General features: G+C 38.5%; 1 protein-coding gene across 1 annotated transcript; it reads left to right on the top strand.

The window, feature by feature from the left end:
* The first annotated feature begins 1208 nt into the window (after nt 1–1208).
* On the top strand, nt 1209–2618 carry LOC107492390 (uncharacterized). The gene is made up of 2 exons (XM_016113415.1): nt 1209–1690; nt 1733–2618. Exons 1-2 carry the CDS (start codon nt 1209–1211, stop codon nt 2616–2618), a joined length of 1368 nt encoding a protein of 455 aa, XP_015968901.1.
* Nucleotides 2619–18476: the final 15858 nt, after the last annotated feature.

Below are 18476 nucleotides of genomic sequence, written 5' to 3'. Positions count from 1 at the left end.
TAGATGAAGAAAGATTTCCAGACTTTGAAGTTACTCCTTGGATATAATCCATGAATTGTTGTTTTCATTATGTTAAATTGAGTTGTTCATGTAATAGACTAATAGTACTAAATTTTATGTTTATTCTCGTATTACTACTTATTTTTAGGATTTGAGATTTAATGTTTATTAAAATATTATTGGAGATATGTTTTTTAACTTTTAATTTTTAAGTTTTTAGCTATTTTATACATTTTACTTATGTGGGACCGGGTTAACCGGTTCAACCAGTGACCCAGTGACCCAGTGGCCTGGCCGGTTCGATCACCGGTTCGGTTCTGACAACTATGCCGTGAAGTATGATTGCTTCACGATTAATAATGATGTGGACTTGCAAGTAATGTTTCTTTGTCGGTGGCAGTTTCCGGAGGTGAGGACACCGGAGTTGTTGGCACGGCTGGTTGATGTTGTATCCAGCTCCGGCGGTTCGAACAGGAATACGAACACTATAGCGAATCCAGCAGGTTCTAGTTCCCGGCCTGCCGTTGCTTCCTCGTCCGTCCCTGTGTACGAACCAGTGGTCCAACATGTCGCCTCCCCGTCTTTTGTTGTTGACCTCAATGGCACCGAAGACGACGAGGTAGTGGAAAGGGAAAATTTGCCGAACGCTTTAGTGGGAGTTGCACCTGTTGGCGCAGGAGACGGTTTTTTGGTTGATGAAGAGGAGGATGACGTCGAGCTGGATATGATTGACGATGACAGCGCTGATGATATTGGAGCGACTGCGCCTGCATTGGAGGTAGGTGGTTCTAGCTCTGGCACACAGCAGTATCCACCACATTTTTCCTCGTTGGACTTGGACGCCATGAGACATGAGGGGGTTTTAGGGCACGCTGTTGGATTCGGAGCTAGAGATGCGGAAGGGACTACTGGTCTGACAGAGTTCCAGGTTGGTCAGCAATTCCAGGATAAAGATGAGGCCCTTTTAAGTGTGAAGACTTACAGCATCCGGCGAGGGGTACAGTACAAGGTGCTGGAGTCCCTGGTATGTGGGGAAGTGTTCCGAGTTTGGGAATGGGTGCACATGGTTGATTCGACTGAGTCTCCGGAAGCGCAAGGGCATTTGGGAGGTCAAACGGTACAATGGACCTCACACTTGCCTGGCCACATCCATCTCGAGTGACCACAGGAGTTTGGATTATCATGTGATTTCGGCGTTCATTATGCCAATGGTTAGGGCCGATGCATCCGTGAGCATCAAGGTGCTCCTGAACGCCACAGCAGCGCACTTTGGTTTTAGGCCGACTTACCGGAGGGTTTGGATGGCGAAGCAGAAATCTATTGCCCTCATATACGGTGACTGGGATGAGTCCTACAACGACCTGCCTAGGTGGGTGTTGGGTGTGCAGCTGACGATGCCTGGTAGTGTTGTCGTCCTTAAGACGAGCCCGGTTCGAGTTGGAGGACAAGTGGACGAGTCTCAAGCGTACTTCCACAGGCTTTTCTGGACTTTCCCGCCGTGCATCGAGGCATTCCGTCATTGCAAGCCGCTAGTGAGCATTGACGGCACACATCTGTATGGGAAGTATGAGGGGACGTTGCTTATCGCGATTGCAGAGGACGGGAACTCGAACATTCTACCTGTCGCATTCGCACTAGTAGAGGGTGAGAATGCGGAATCCTGGACATTCTTTCTCTCGCACCTTCGACAGCACGTGACCCCGTAGCCCGGTCTGCTGGTTATATCGAACAGGCACAACGGCATCAAGGCTGCGCTTGAGGCCCCTGACGGCGGTTGGCTACCGCCATCTGCGTACCGTGCATTCTGCATACGACACGTAGCGGCTAATTTTGCCCTAACCTTCAAGGGCAAAGACGCTAGGAGGCTACTAGTGAACGCGGCGTATGCGAAGACCGAGGTTGAATTTGATTACTGGTTTGATATCCTGCGATCTGAAGATCCGGCGATGTGTGAGTGGGCGAACCGGATTGATTACTCGTTGTGGACTCAGCACCGTGATGAGGGGCGGAGATTCGGTCACATGACGACGAACATCTCCGAGTGTGTGAACTCTATCCTGAAGGGGGTCAGAAATCTCCCTGTAGCATCCCTGGTGAAGGCAACATATGGTAGGCTTGCGGAACTGTTTGTTCGCAAGGGGAGAGAGGCTGAGGCCCAGATGGGAACAGGACAACAATTCAGTCAGCATTTGGTGAAGTGTATTGAGGCCAACATGAAGACGGCCAGGTGCTTCACGGTGACGCTGTATGACCGGGATAACTCCGAGTTCACTGTAGCAGAGACCACTCCGACTGGTTCTTTCTCCTTGGGTACTTACAGAGTATCACTTGCCTCTCGGACATGTGACTGCGGGTACTTCCAGGCTCTTCATTTCCCGTGTCAGCACGCACTTGCATGCTGTGCATACTCACGGGTCACCTGGACCTCTTACGTTCACAGCGTCTATCAGATTAGCTCGGTGTTCAATGTGTATCGGATGGGATTCACACCTCCGATCCCGGAGGGCTTCTGGCCACCTTACGACGGGCCCACGGTGATTCCAGACCCTGACAAGAGGCGTGCCAGAAAGGGTCGTCCTAGATCCACTAGGATACGGACGAATATGGACCAGGCGTAGTTATTTACATTATTTCGCATGTTGTTAGTGTCAGTATTATTTACATTAGTGCGCATGACTTTTAGTTTGATTGTTGCGAGTAGTAATGAATATGGCTTCTTTAATTATGTATAATGCTACATTTTCCGTAGGTGCACAATTTAATAAGAAAAAATAAACACTGAACTGTTTCAAGATTCATTGATCATACATAATCAAAGTCCAACAACACAAATAAAAAAAACATAGGTGAACAGACTATAACATAACAAAAAAAATACAAATCACTTTCATACATGAATGAACTTTAAGGAAAAAAATACATGAAACGTGAATCATCTAAACAGATGCGACCCAGTACCACAGCGACGGGCTACCCGTGCCCTCTGACCTCGGCGGATAAACGGCTCCTCATCCTCGATGTCATCCCCATCATCCGGTGGGGCAGGCTGTGCTGGTGGCGCAACATACAGGGGTGCCGCCGAAATCCCTGCGACAGACTCTGATGCAGCGGTGAAGGCGGATGGAGAAGTACCTCCGAGACAGAATCTGGGTCGTTTTCTCTGAGATTTTGTGGGGTAGGGGGTAGGAATAATAGTTCGAATGAGGGTGATTCGAACTCCTTATATAGCCGAATCACCCATAATTCGAACCACCTTGGTTCGAATTATGAAGGACCACGCCAAGGGTAATTCGAACCAGCTTGGTTCGAATTACATGGTTTGGTTTCCAATGAATAATTCGAGCTAGGCCAGTTCGAATTACGTGCAAGAAGAGTTCGAACCACCCTGGTTCGAATTACGTTTAAATTTCCTCTCCCCTAATTCGAACCACACTGGTTCAAATTATTAAGGTTTGTAGTTCGAACCACCTTGGTTCGAATTACATAAAGATAGTGTTTGGCTTATTGTTGAAACGATTTTCGGTTTGGCGTATTTACGTTAGACCCTTCTTGCCTTGGCTTATATAAGTTTTTTACCCATATATTTAATATACCATACCACATTTGGAGACCATTTATTCTAACAATACAATCCAATAATCAAATCCAACTAGTTATTCAAAAACGAAAAAAAAATCCAATCCACTAAGTAAATCTAACATCAACAAGACCATTTAAGGATTCATTGTCTTTGAATAAATTGAGCCACTATGACACAAAAAAAAGGCAATGCTATGGTGCTGAAACTAATATTTTTCGGTAAGTACTGAAATGAGCTGGTTACGCTATATAATAAACGCGTATTGTTGTTGGTGTGACAAGAGAAATCAAGAAGTAAGTGGAATCAGCAAAATACAGTAATTGGTCATTATGATGGTGTCGAGTAATTAAACCAAAAATTTGTATATTGAGATAGTTATAGCTTGTTAATTTTTATTACAATTGGATTTTTCTTTTTTTTTGTTATAGTTGAGATTTTTTTATAAGTAGGTAGACTACTTAGAGTGATTGGACTTACATGGTATAAGAATGATATAATATTTTGAAAATAAAAATTTTGATACTAATACATTAACTAAAACTCTTACATAAATTAACTAACCTAGTTCATAAATACAAAAAAAACTTACTTCATAAATTCTTATTTAATAATAAATGGTTGAATTGTTATCAAGTAAATTAAATATTTTATTTTTCAAAATATCAACTAAAATAATATATTTATAAATTACATTTTTAATTTTTTAATAATATAATAAAATTAAACTTTTACAATATTTATTTTTAAATCATTTTTATACTCAAATTTTTCTAATTTTAAATTAATATTCATTAATTTCAAAAATTATAAAGTAATTTTGTTTTTCTAAAACCAAATATACATTACTAGCAATATAAACATATTGTATGACTATGAGTCCGTTTTGAAAGTAGCATAAGCTACTTTTTTTGACTTTTGAATTATGAAAAGTCACCGTACGCGGGCACTATTTTAGAAAAAACTTTTAATTTTTCGAAAGGTTAATTCATAGTTTTTTTAAAAAGTAGAAATATATGATTTCTCCTCGATAAGTCATTCTATCATTTTCATAAAAAAAACCTCAAAACAAAAAAATCTACTTTTATTTTTAACTCTGTAAAAAAGACTGAAAATATTGACCTCCCACCACCATTTTCATCTAAGGTTCCATCTGCTAGAATCATTGGCCTTCCACCATCATTTTCACATAATGATTTATCTGTTGAAAATATTGACCATCCACTACATTTTAAAACAATGTTCCATCTGAACCACCTATTGCATATATTCTTTCCATTTTTTTATCATTTTACCATTCTATTTTTATTATTAAATTTGTATTTAACATTGTGTGTGGTATAAAATCTCAGTTTTAATTTTAGTATTTTTCGTGATTTTATTTTTATATAGCTGCTATTATTTTTATAGTTAGTTATAGTAAGTTCTTGACCCTAATCAAAGAGGAGGAAATTCTAATAGAAGTAAAAAAAAAAAGCAGCAATTAAATATGCATTGACACACATTTTATATTTATTTTTTATTTTTATCTACCATATCATACACAATAAAATAGTAAACACTAACTAAAAAATAATTTTTTTGGCATTGCCATCAAGATTATTGTAAATTAAAATTTTATTACTATTTATCACATACAAGAACACTGTTATAGGTGAAGATGAAGTAGAAGAACAAGTTTCTACCTAAAAATGGAACTAATAAGAGAGAAAATAAAGAATTAATTGCCTAAACAATTGTAATCTTAGTTATTAGGTTATAGAAAATCAACATTTAATGTTGAAAAGTATTTGTTATCATCGTTATTTTAATATCCATTTTTGTGAAAAAAAATTGTATTTTTTGAGTTATTTATCCAAACGCTACAACTTTAAAATAACTATTTTTATAACTAAAAATTCAAATACAAAATAACTTATTTATAAACTGCTATTAATAAAAGTTCTTATACTTTAAGCTCTTTTTTCAAAAAAAGCTTATTTAAGTTATTTACTCAAATTGAGCCTACATTTATTTTCATATTACATACTTACTGCATATTACTAGTTTTAAATATTTATTTTTTATTTAATTAAATAAAAAATAAAACATAAAAAATATACATCACTAACAATACAAGCACATTGTATGGCTACGATTATTTTTATATTGCACATCCATTACATTATACACACCAAATGTGTTTGAAGGATTACGAGGACAACGTGAATGGCTTGTAAGTTATATGCCATATTGTCACGGTAAATTTTAGAAGATTAAATTTAACAGTGTTTGTATAGTTTTTTAGAGCATTTGAGAATGTTTTAGATGGTTTCGAAACATTTTAGAATGTTCTGAAATGTTCTGGAATACCCTAGAAGGTGTTAGAGGATTCTGGAAGGTCATAGAGTATTCTAGAAGAGTGTAGATGTATATAGAAGTATAAAAAGTGGTATGGAATAATCTAAAAACATTTAGAAAGTTGTGGTAAGATAGATATTTATAAAGAAGGTTCTGGATGATTAATCTGGACCGTTGATTAGATTTAATTATAACCATCCATTAAGAAGGTGGATGGCTATAAATAGGATGTGAGAGTTAGTGTGAGAAGTGTGTGAATCATTTGTAACATACACTTGAGAAATAAAGTATTTTTTCGACCAAGCTTCCTTTCTCTTGTGTTCTCTTGTATTCTTAGCTTTCTTACTAAAGATTGAAGGTTAGGCTGATTTGGTCTTAAATCAATAGGTTGAATAAGTTTGAGTGCCGGCACGGTAGCATTAGAGTGTGTTCAAAGCCGTGACAATATGCTCCTCTTTTTAACACATTGATATTTATATAGTTGGAGTATTAATTATAAGAACAAAATTTAGAAATTTGATAAAAATTATAAATTGGACTAGACAACATAGTTATTATATCACTCATTTTCTAACATAGTTATAATAAATCCTTATAATACTTCAAATATTTGTTATGTTTTATTTTTTATTTAGTTAAAACTAGTAATATACAGTAAGTACGCAATATGAAATTAAATGTAGTCATACAATGTGCTTATTATTGTTAGTGATATATATTTGGTTTTGGGAAAAAAAGTTGTCTTATAATTTTAAAATTAATAAATATTAATTTAAAATTAGAAAAAATTGAGTGTGGATTAAATGATTTAAAAATAAAAACTGAAAAAAAATTAATTTTATAATTTAAAAATAAAATTAATTAGATTGTGTTTCGTTAAATGAGTGAGAATATTATTATTTAATTAACTGTATTAAATCATTGTTAACCCCAATGTAATAAAAATTAACAAATTATAACCACCTCAATTTATACAAATTTTTTGATTTAATTAGTTGAACACTATTCTAACCAATTACTATATTCTACTATTTCCACTTATTTCTTGATTTCTCTTGTCACACCAACAGCAATACGCGTTTGTCATATAGCATAATCAGCTCATTTCAGCACCTGTTGAAAAATATTAGTTTCAACACTATAACACTGTCCAAAAAAAATAGAACAAATTGAGCCACCAAACTATTGATCTACAAGCCCTTCACAAAAAGAAAATTACAAGGAACTGAAGTGAGCGTTTCTCCGTTAACAGGAAATTAGGTTCTTCTCTATCTTGTTCTGCATTTATTAGGACCACCACATAAATTGCTTTGAGAATCTTAACCATCTACCTATTTAAGTCAATATCTAATAACATGTGAACTTTCCAGAACTTTCCAAGCAAAGAAATCCACTTGCTATTTGTGGAAACCGGGTTCAATAGTATAATAGTATTCCTCCCAATATGTCTAGAAACTTCTTAAACATTATTCTTCTAATTATTTATCCGAATTCTTTTTCTTATCACTCACTAATACTATTTTAATTAATTAATCTCCTCCTTATATATAATCACTTCAAACACTTCAGCAGTGGCTCTCTTCATAGATAAGTGTGACACACGAGTGAGTGTGTGTTATGTGTTATAACAAACGGTTCGTTCTTCTTTTTTCTCTAACCGTCTCAACGACTTTCCCACTAAGGAAGCCGAAACAGAGCTCCCCTGCATTTCGACGTTGGCTTCCTTCTTATCCTCTTTTATTTTTCATTTTTTTATTAACTATAATTCAGCACTAGGATTCCTCGGTTTGGGAAAATGAACTACCTGTACCCGGTAAAGGAAGAGTACCACGAGGAACCCGTCATCGTCGTACTTTGTGGCTGAAAATGACGAGATGAGGATGGTTCCTCTGCCGCAGCCAATGGAGGGGCTCCACGAAGCGGGACCACCACCATTACTGACGAAGACGTTAGACGCGGTAGACGATCTGGCCATAGATTGTTGGGTTTTTGGGCTCTCTTTTTATGTGGAGAAAAAATCTAAATGCTAGTATCCAAACTTATGAAAGTTGAAGTAACTGAGGTGAGTTAGGGTTGAGAGAGAGAGAGGTCATTTTACAAGAGAACACCAAACACTAGAGAGAAGAGAAGAGAGAAAATCATTTTCGTACATATACAAAGCTATTTCTGTAAATTGGTTGCTACAGATTCGTTAACCATTGGATCGAGCTCAAATTTGGACAGTGTGTTCTACATATTTGGTTCTTTGATTTCACCGTTCAAAACTTCAATTCGACATCTGTCGCTGGAGATATTGACAACGCACAACAGCTCTGTTTTTGTAATATTTTCATCTTCTTGTTCTTGTTTTGTAAGCTTTGAAGCTTGGGTTTTTTGGCTTATTGTATGCACGTTTTGTGCAATAATTTGTGACTCTCTTGTACCCTATTTTCATCATAGTGAAGCTATATCCTGGTCTTGGTGACTCGTGGTTTTTACTTCTCTCATTGAGGAGGTTTTCCATGTTAAAAATTTTGGTATGTTAGCTTATCTCTAATTTCTGGTTTATGTGATTTTTTCGCTGCTATTGGGTATTATTGTGTTGGTGTGAATACTTGTTGTGAGTGGATATTGTTGCTCCTCTAATTCTTGCAAGTAGGAAATTGTGTTTTATTCCTATCAATTGGCATCAGAGCTCAGTTTCGGATATTTGGTTATAACTTTCTTGAAAGATGGAGGCAAATAATTCCACTAGGATAATAAGTTTGAATGACACTAATGACCATCTATGGAAGGGCAAAATAAAAGATTTGTTGTTTGTCAAAAATCTACATTTACCCGTATTTTCTACACAAAAACCAGAATCTAAAACAGATGAAGAATGGGAGTTCGAACACCAACAAGTGGTATCAGAACCGATGGTTAATCGGTCTGGTGGTTTTAAGGGGTATTCAATGTGAAGCATCGAAAGTCTTCCTAGCAAAGGTGGTCCAAGAGGCATGTCCCGCGGTGTTTTGCGACGGTGTGATGGACGGATACTCGTGATAATGGAGGAGCTAGAGGGGAGTTGATGCTTGATGTGGAAGTTCACACTTGAAGGGGAGATTGTTAATGTTTACAAGTGTGAGGAGTGCATAAAATTAGTCCCACATCAAAGAAAGCAAGGAAGAGTGAGGAGTTTATAAGATGAGAGACCCATTAACTTACTACCTTAAGGTTTTGAATTGGATGTGGTGCCTTCTCATCTTATGTTCTCTCGCTTGATTCCTCCCCGAAATTTCTCCGATGATCGAGAGCTCCTCACGGTTGGCCCAACAAGTGGTATCAGAGCATGCAACTTGTTAAGGGTGGCATTTTAAATGAAGAGATGAGAAGGAAGACTGAAAAGGAAGACAAGAATGTTGAGTGTCACTACTGTCATAGTTAAAAAATATTACTATCTTTGGAAAAAAGAAAACAAAGGTAAGCAAGAAAAGAAGGATGATAGTGGTAATGATCGTGTATCTTCTATTTTAGATGATCTTCTTATTGTTGATATTGCGATTATGAGTACAAAGTCAATCTTGTTTCTGATGATGAGTTCAGCTAGGTAATTGATAGTAGCGCCTCAATACATGTTACACCGAAGAAGGAGTTCTTCACTTCTTATACTCCAGGTAATTTTGGAGTGCTTAAGATGGATAATGATGGCTTAACCAAGGTTATTGGTGTATGAGATGTTTGTCTTAAGACTAATATGGGAATGAAGCTACTACTCAAAGATGTTAGACACGCTCCAGATGTTCGCTTAAATTTGGTTTCAGTTAAAAAGCTTAATAATGAAGGCTTTGTAAACACTTTCGGCTTTGGACAATGGAAGCTTACTAAAGGTAATTTAGTGGTGGCTCGAGAAAAAGGTACTTTAAGTTTGTATGTGATGCATGCCATGATTGCAAAAGGTAGTGTGAATGCGATTGAAAGTACAGAAGTTTGTAGCTTGTGGCACAGAAGACTTGGTCATATTAGTGAAAAAGGACTTAGCTATTTGGCTCGAAAGGATGCTCTTTCAGGTTTGAAGAATGTAGAGTTAGAGAAATGTTCTCATTGCATGGCTGACAAACAAATAAGATTATCCTTCAAGAAGCATCAACCTTCAAGAAAATCAGACTTCTTGAAGTTGGTGCACTCTTATATTTACTTTGAAGGTACGGTATTTTAGTGGAGCTATTTACTTTATTACTTTTATTGATGATCAGTCAAGAAAGCTTTGGACTTGTGCTTGAAAACAAAGGACCAAGCTTTGGAAAAGTTCAAGCAATTCCAAGCTTTGGTTGAGAGGCAAACAGGTAAAAAACTTAAATATATTCGCACTGATAATGGTGGTGAGTATTGTGGACCATTTGATGTGTATTACAAGTAGCAAGGCATTAGGCATGAAAAGACACCTCCTAAAATACCTCAGTTGAACGGTTTGGCAGAAATGATGAATAGAACACTAATTGAAAGAGTTAGGTGTATGCTTACTGAAACTAAGCTACCTAAAGTCTTTTGGGGTGAAGCGCTACTTACAGCGGCTCATGTGATTAATCTGAGTCCTACAATTGCTTTGGACAATGATGTTCCAGATCATGTTTGGTCGAGCAAATATGTCTCGTATGGTCATTTGAGAGTCTTTGGATGTAAAGCATTTATTCATCTTCCAAAGGATGAGAGGTCCAAGTTGGATGTGAAGACAAGGCTGTGCATTTTTATTGGATATGGTCAAGATGAGTTTGGTTACAGGCTTTATAATCCAATTGAAAAGAAGCTTGTAAGAAGCCGTGATGTAGAGTTTGTTGAAGACCAGACCATTGAAGACATTGATAAGGTAGAGAAGAGTCAATCACAAGAGAGCAGTGATTTGACTGATGTAGATCTAGTTCAGTCGCCTCCTTCGTCAGAACAAATAGAGAATCAAGATCAGGAGCATATGCAGCAAAATGAGCCTTTGGTTCCCGATGACCAGGAGATGGGAGATCCAATTGATGCTCTAGTTGATGATGATGCTGATAATCAACCTGAGCTACCTAAAGATCCACCAGGTTTCCATCCTAAGAGGTCTATTAGAGAGCAGCGACCTTCAACGAGATATCCTTCTAATGAGTATGTGACATTTACTGATGGATATACGACCTTGACTGATGGGGGAGAACCTGAATGTTATGAGGAAGTTATGGAAGGTGACGAAATGGTTTGATGCAATGCAAGATGAAATGAAATCCTTGTATGATAATCAAATATTTGAGCTTGTGAAGTTGCCAAAAGGAAAGAAAGCTTTGCTGAACAGGTGGGTTTATAGGTTGAAGCATGAAGAAAATCCTCAGTGTCCAAGGTACAAGGCTAAATTGGTGATCAAGGGCTACAGGCAGAAAAAGGGAGTTGACTATAATAAAATTTTTTCACCGGTTGTGAGAAGATCTTCTATTAGGACTGTTTTGAGTTTGGCTACAAGTCTTGATTTAGAAATAGAGCAGATGGATGTGAAAACTAATTTTCTTCATGGTGATCTTAAGGATGAAATTTACATGGAACAACCTGAAGGTTTCATGGTAAAAGGCAAAGATGATCATGTTTGCAAACTGAAGAAGAGCTTGTATGGCTTGAAGCAAGTTCCAAGACAATGGTACAAGAAGTTTGAGTCTGTTATGGCAGAACAAGGCTACAAGAAAACTACTTCTGATCATTGTGTATTTTTTAAACAGTTTGCTAGTAATGATTTTATTATCCTTTTGATATATGTTGATGACATGCTTAGTGTTGGTCAGAATGCTTCTAGGATTGATATGTTGAAGAAGCAACTTGCAATGAAGGACCTTGGACCAGCAAAAGAGATTCTTGGTATAAGAATCGAGCGTGATAGAAAGTAGAAGAAACTTTGGTTGTCACGGGAGAAATACATAGAGACAATGTTGCACAGGTTTCAAATGGAGAAAGCAAAGGCCGTTAGTACTCCTCTTGTTACACACTTTAAATTGAGTTGCAAGCAAAGTTCATCAAGTGATGAAGAGAAGAAAGACATGGAAAAAGTTCCATATGCATCAACCATGGGTAGTTTAATGTATGTTATGATGTGCACAAGACCGGATATAGCTCATGTTGTTGGTTGTATTAGCCGTTTTGTTTCAAACCCAGGAAGAGAGCATTGGAATGCTGTAAAATGGACAATGAGATATCTTCGTAGTACTTCTAACATGAAGTTGTGTTATAGAAGTGATAAGCCTATTCTAGTTGGTTACACTAACTCAGACATGGCAGGAGATATTGATTCTAGAAGGTCCATTTCAGGCTTCTTGATCAACTTTGCGGGTGGAGCTGTGTCTTGGCAATCTAGATTGCAAAAATGTGTTGTTTTGTCTATTACCGAGGCTGAGTTTATTGCCATTACCGAAGCGTGCAAGGAGATGCTTTGGATGAAGAAATTCTTGAAAGAACTCGGGTTTACTCAAGAGAGGTATGTGTTGTTTTGTGATAGTCAAAGTGCTATACATCTTGGTAAAAACTCTACTTTTCATTCTCGATCCAAACATATTGATGTGAGGTAACATTGGATACGTGATGTTTTGGATGCTGAGTTGTTGGAACTTGAAAAGGTTCATACTGATGAGAATGGTTATGATATGATGACCAAGGCATTACCAAGATGGAAGTTTGAAGTTTATTGCTTAATCGCCAGATTGGCGGTTGCCTCCATATAGTCCTGAGGGGGAGATTTGTTGGTTTTTGGGCTCCCTTCCTATGTGGAGAAAAAGCCCAAATGCTAGTATCCAAGTCCATGAATAATTGAAGTGGCTGAGGTGAGTTATGGTTGAGAGAGAGAGATGTCATTTTGCAAGAGAACACCAAACACTGAGAGAAGAGAAGAGAGAAAGTCATTTTCGTACATATACAAAGCTATTTCTATAAATTGGTCGCTACAGATTTGTTAACCGTTGGATCGAGCTTAAATTTGGACAGTGTGTTCTTCACATCTGATTCTTTAATTTCACCATTCGGATCTTCAATTAGACATCTATAGCTGGGGATATTGACTACGCACAGTAGCTCTATTTTTATAGTATTTTCATCTTCTTGTTCTTGTTTTGTAAGTTTTGAAGCTTGGGTTGTTTGGCTTGTTGTATGCACGTTTTGTGCAGTAATTTGTGACTCTCTTGTACCCTATTTTTCATCATAATGAAGCTATATCCTGATTTTAGTGACTCGTGATTTTTACTTCTCTCATTGAGGAGGTTTTTCACATTAAAAATTTTGGTGTGTTAGCTTGTCTCTAATTTCTGGTTTATGTGATGTTTTCGCTGCTATTAAGTATTATTGTGCTGGTGTGAATACCTGTTGTGAGTAGATATTATTGTTCCTCTAATTCTTGCAAGTAGAGAATTGTGTTTTATTCATATCACAGACCACATAGTGTCGTGGAGCCGAAGCGGAGCAAGCTTCGTGGTTTAAGATCCGCACGCCTTCTTAGTGCACGAAATTGTGATCATCAATGGCGCTATCAACATGGCACGCACAATTGCAATCTCAACTCTTTATCACAACTTCGCACAACTAACCAGCAAGTGCACTGGGTCGTCCAAGTAATAAACCTTACACGAGTAAGGGTCGATCCCACGGAGATTGTTGGTATGAAGCAAGCTATGGTCATCTTGTAAATCTCAGTCAGGCAGACTCAAATGGTTATGGATGATGAATAAAACATAAAGATAAAGATAGAGATACTTATGTAATTCATTGGTGAGAATTTCAGATAAGCGAATGGAGATGCTTTGTCCCTTCCGTCTCTCTGCTTTCCTACTGTCTTCATCCAATCCTTCTTACTCCTTTCTATGGCAAGCTGTATGTAGGGTTTCACCGTTGTCAGTGGCTACCTCCCATCCTCTCAGTGGAAATGTTCAACGCACCCTGTCACGGCACAGCTAATCATCTGTCGGTTCTCAATCAGGTTGGAATAGAATCCATTGATTCTTTTGCGTCTGTCACTAACGCCCAGCCTTTAGGAGTTTGAAGCTCGTCACAGTCATTCAATCATTGAATCCTACTTAGAATACCACAGACAAGGTTTATACCTTCCGGATTCTCTTGAATGCCGCCATCAATTCTAGCTTATACCACGAAGATTCCGATTAAGGGATCCAAGAGATATCCACTGAATCTAAGGTAAAACGAAGGTGGTTGTTAGGCACACGTTCATAGGTGAGAATGATGATGAGTGTCACGGATTATCACATTCGTCAAGTTGAAGAACAAGTGATATCTTAGAACAAGAATAAGCTGAATTGAATAGAAGAACAATAGTAATTGCATTATACTCGAGGTACAGCAGAGCTCCACACCTTATTCTATGGTGTGTAGAAACTCCACCATTGAAAATACATAAGAACGAGGTCTAGGCATGGCCGTGAGGCCAGCCCCATGATCTAAGATAGCTACCAAGATGAGAATACAATAGTAAAAGGTTCTATTTGTAGAGAACTAGTAGCCTAGGGTTTACAAGGATGAGTAAATGACATAAAAATCCACTTCCGGGCCCACTTGGTGTGTGCTTGGGCTGAGCATTGAAGCATTTTTGTGTAGAGATTTCTCTTGGAGTTAAACGCCAGCTTTTGTGCCAGTTTGGGCGTTTAACTCCCATTCTTGTGCCAGTTCCGGCGTTTAATGCCGGGCAGTTTTGAGCTGATTTGGAACGCCAGTTTGGGCCATCAAATCTCAAGCAAAGTATGGACTATTATACATTGCTGGAAAGCCCAGAATGTCTACTTTCTAACGCCATTAAGATCGCGCCAATTGGGCTTCTTTAGCTCCAGAAAATCTACTTCGAGTGCAGGGAGGTCAGAATCCAACAGCATCTACAGTCCTTTTCAGCCTCTGAATCAGATTTTTGCTCAGGTCCCTCAATTTCAGCCAGAAAATACCTGAAATCACAGAAAAACACACAAACTCATAGTAAAGTCCAGAAATGTGATTTTTAATTAAAAACTATTAAAAACATAATAAAAACTAACTAAATAACATACTAAAATTATACTAAAAACAATGCCAAAAAGCGTATAAATTATCCGCTCATCACAACACCAAACTTAAATTGTTGCTTGTCCCTAAGCAACTGAAAATCAAATAGGATAAAAAGAAGAGAATATACTATAAACTCCGAACTATCAATTAAACTTAGCTCCAATTAGATGAGCGGGACTTGTAGTTTTGGCATCTCAATTTATCCTTTGTGGTTCAGAATGATTGGCATCTATAGGAACTCAAAATTCAGATAGTGTTATTGATTCTCCTAGTTAAGTATGTTGATTCTTGAACACAGCTACTTTATGAGTCTTGCCGTGGCCCAAAGCACTCTGTTTTCCAGTATTACCACCGGATACATACATGCCACAGACACATAACTGGGTGAACCTTTTCAGATTGTGACTCAGCTTTGCTAGAGTTCCCAACTAGAGGTGTCCAGGGTTCTTAAGCACATTCTTTTTGCTTTGGATCACGACTTTAACCGCTCAGTCTCAAGTTTTCACTTGAAACCTTCACGCCACAAGCACATGGCTAGGGACAGCTTGGTTTAGCCGCTTAGGCCAGGATATTATTCCTGTAGGCCCTCCTATCCACTGATGCTCAAAGCCTTGGATCCTTTTTATTACCCTTGCCTTTTGGTTTAAAGGGCTATTGGCTTTTTCTGCTTGCTTTTTCTTTTTCTTTCTCTCTCTTTTTTTTTCTGCAAGCTTTTCATTGCTTTTTCTTGCTTCAAGAATCAATTTGATGATTTTTCAGATCCTCAGTAACATTTCTCCTTTTCCATCATTCTTTTAAGAGCCAAAAATTTTAACATTCATGAACAACAAATTCAAAAGACATATGCACTGTTCAAGCATACATTCAGAAAACAAAAAGTATTGTCACCACATCAAGATAATTAAGCTAGTTTTAAGGATGAATTCGAAATCATGTACTTCTTGTTCTTTTGTAATAAAAACATTTTTTCATTTAAGAAAGGTGGTGGATTCATAGGACATTCATAACTTTAAGGAATAGACACTAAGACACTAATGATCATAAGACACAAACATGGATAATCATAAGCATGAAAATTTCAAAAAAATAGAAAAATAAAGAACAAGAAAATTAAAGAACGGGTCCACCTTAGTGATGGCGGCTTGTTCTTCCTCTTGAAGATCTTATGGAGTGCTTGACCTCCTCAATGTCTCTTCCTTGCCTTTGTTGCTCCTCTCTCATGATTCTTTGATCTTCTCTAATTTCATGGAGGAGGATGAAATGTTCTTGATGCTCCACCCTTAGTTGTCCCATGTTGGAACTCAATTCTCCTAGGGAGGTATTGATTTGCTCCCAATAGTTTTGTGGAGGAAAGTGCATCCCTTGAGGCATCTCAGGGATTTCATGATGAGGAATTTCCTCATGCTCATGTCTATGAGTGGGATCTCTTGTTTGCATTGAGCTCCTTCCACACAGATATCCATGAGGACTTGGTCCAACCTTTGATTAAAGTTGACCTTTTTGAGTTTGAAAAGGGACCTCGGGGACCACCTTCTTCTTGGCCACAACTTCATAGAAGTGGTCTTGATGCACCCTTGAGATGAATCTCTCCATCTCCCATGACTCGGAAATGGAAGCCTTTGCCTTCCCTTTCCTCTTTCTAGAGGTTTCTCCGGCCCTAGGTGCCATAAATGGTTATGGAAAAACAAAAAGCAATACTTTTACCACACCAAACTTAGAAGGTTTGCTCGTCCTCGAGCAAAAGAAGAAAGAAGAGAGTAGAAGAAGAAGAAATAGAGGAGATGGAGGTGGCTTTGTGGTTCGGCCAAGGGGGAGAAGTGGTGTTTAGGTTGTGTGAAAATGAAGAAGTGAATATGGGTTTATATAGGAGTGGAGAGAGGGTGTATGGTTCGGCCATAATGGGTTGGTTTGGGAGGGAAAGTGGTTTGAATTTGAATGGTAAGGTAGGTGGGGTTTTATGAAGGATGGATGTGAGTGGTGAAGAGAATAGTGGGATTTGATAGGTGAGGGGTTTTGGGGGAAGAGGTATTGAGGTGATTGGTGAATAGGTGAAGAAGAGAGAGAGTGGTGGGGTAGGTGGGGATCCTGTGGGGTCCACAGATCCTGAGGTGTCAAGGGAAATTCATCCCTGCACCAAGTGGCGAGCAAAAATGCTCATTCTGCCAATTTTGGCATTAAACGCCGGGCTGGTGCCCATTTCTGGCGTTTAACGCTAGCTTCTTGCCCTTTCCTGGCGTTTAACGCCAGTTTGGTGCCCCTTTCTGGCGTTAAACGCCCAGAATGGTGCCAGACTGGGCGTTAAACGCCCATTTGCTGCCCTTATTGGCGTTTAAACGCCAGCAAACAAGGTTTTCCTCCAGGGTGTGCTATTTTTCTTTCTGTTTTTCATTCTGTTTTTGCTTTTTCAATTGATTTTGTGACTTCCCATGATCATTAACCTACAGAAAACATAAAATAACAAAGGAAAAATAGATAAATATAACATTGGGTTGCCTCGCAACAAGCGCTTCTTTAATGTCAGTAGCTTGACAGTGGGCTCTCATGGAGCCTCACAGATGCTCAAAGCAATGTTGGAACCTCCCAACACCAAACTTAGAGTTTGAATGTGGGGGTCCAACGCCAAACTTAGAAGTTGGTTGTGGCCTCCCAACACCAAACTTAGAGTTTGACCGTGGGGGCTCTGTTTGGCTCTATTTTGAGAGAAGCTCTTCGTGCTTCCTCTCCATGGTTACAGAGGGGTATCCTTGAGCCTTAAACACAAAGGATTCTTCATTCACTTGAATGATCAATTCTCCTCTGTCCACATCAATCACAGCCTTTGCTGTGGCTAGGAAGGGTATGCCAAGGATGATGGATTCATCCATACACTTCCCAGTCTCTAGGACTATGAAATCAGCAGGGATGTAATGGTCTTCAACTTTTGCCAGAACATCCTCTACAAGTCTATAAGCTTGTTTTCTTGAATTGTCTGCCATCTCTAGTGAGATTCTTGCAGCTTGTACCTCAAAAATCCCTAGCTTCTCCATCACAGAGAGAGGCATGAGGTTTATGCTTGACCCTAGGTCACACAGAGCCTTCTTGAAGGTCATGGTGCCTATTGTACAAGGTATTGAGAACTTGCCAGGGTCCTGCCTCTTTTGAGGTAATCTCTGCCTATTCAAGTTATCCAGTTCTTTAGTGAGCAAAGGAGGTTCGTTCTCCCAAGTCTCATTACCAAATAACTTGTCATTTAGCTTCATGATTGCCCCAAGGTACTTGGCAACTTGCTCTTCAGTGACATCTTCATTCTCTTCAGAGGAAGAATACTCATCAGAGCTCATAAATGACAGAAGTAAATCCAATGGAATCTCTATGGTCTCAGTGTGAGCCTCAGATTCCCATGGTTCCTCATTAGGGAACTCATTGGAGGCCAGTGAACGTCCATTGAGGCCTTCCTCAGTGGCGCTCACTGCCTCTTCCTCCTCTCCAAATTCGGACATGTAGGTCATGTTAATGGCCTTGCACTATCCTTTTGGATTCTCTTCTGTATTGCTTGGAAGAGTGCTATGAGGGA

Source organism: Arachis duranensis, chromosome 6 (genome assembly GCF_000817695.3).
Source record: "Arachis duranensis cultivar V14167 chromosome 6, aradu.V14167.gnm2.J7QH, whole genome shotgun sequence".
Taxonomy (NCBI): Eukaryota; Viridiplantae; Streptophyta; class Magnoliopsida; order Fabales; family Fabaceae; genus Arachis; species Arachis duranensis.
This window is presented reverse-complemented; position numbering and strand designations above follow the sequence as displayed.

Excerpts from the sequence above, each read along its gene's own strand:
- LOC107492390 (XM_016113415.1), top strand. The coding sequence starts at position 1,209 with ATGGTTAGGGCCGATGCATCCGTGAGCATCAAGGTGCTCCTGAACGCC. Across the intron at positions 1,691-1,732 it reads TTTCTCTCGCACCTTCGACA|GCACAACGGCATCAAGGCTG; the intron begins GCACGTGACCCC and ends TATATCGAACAG.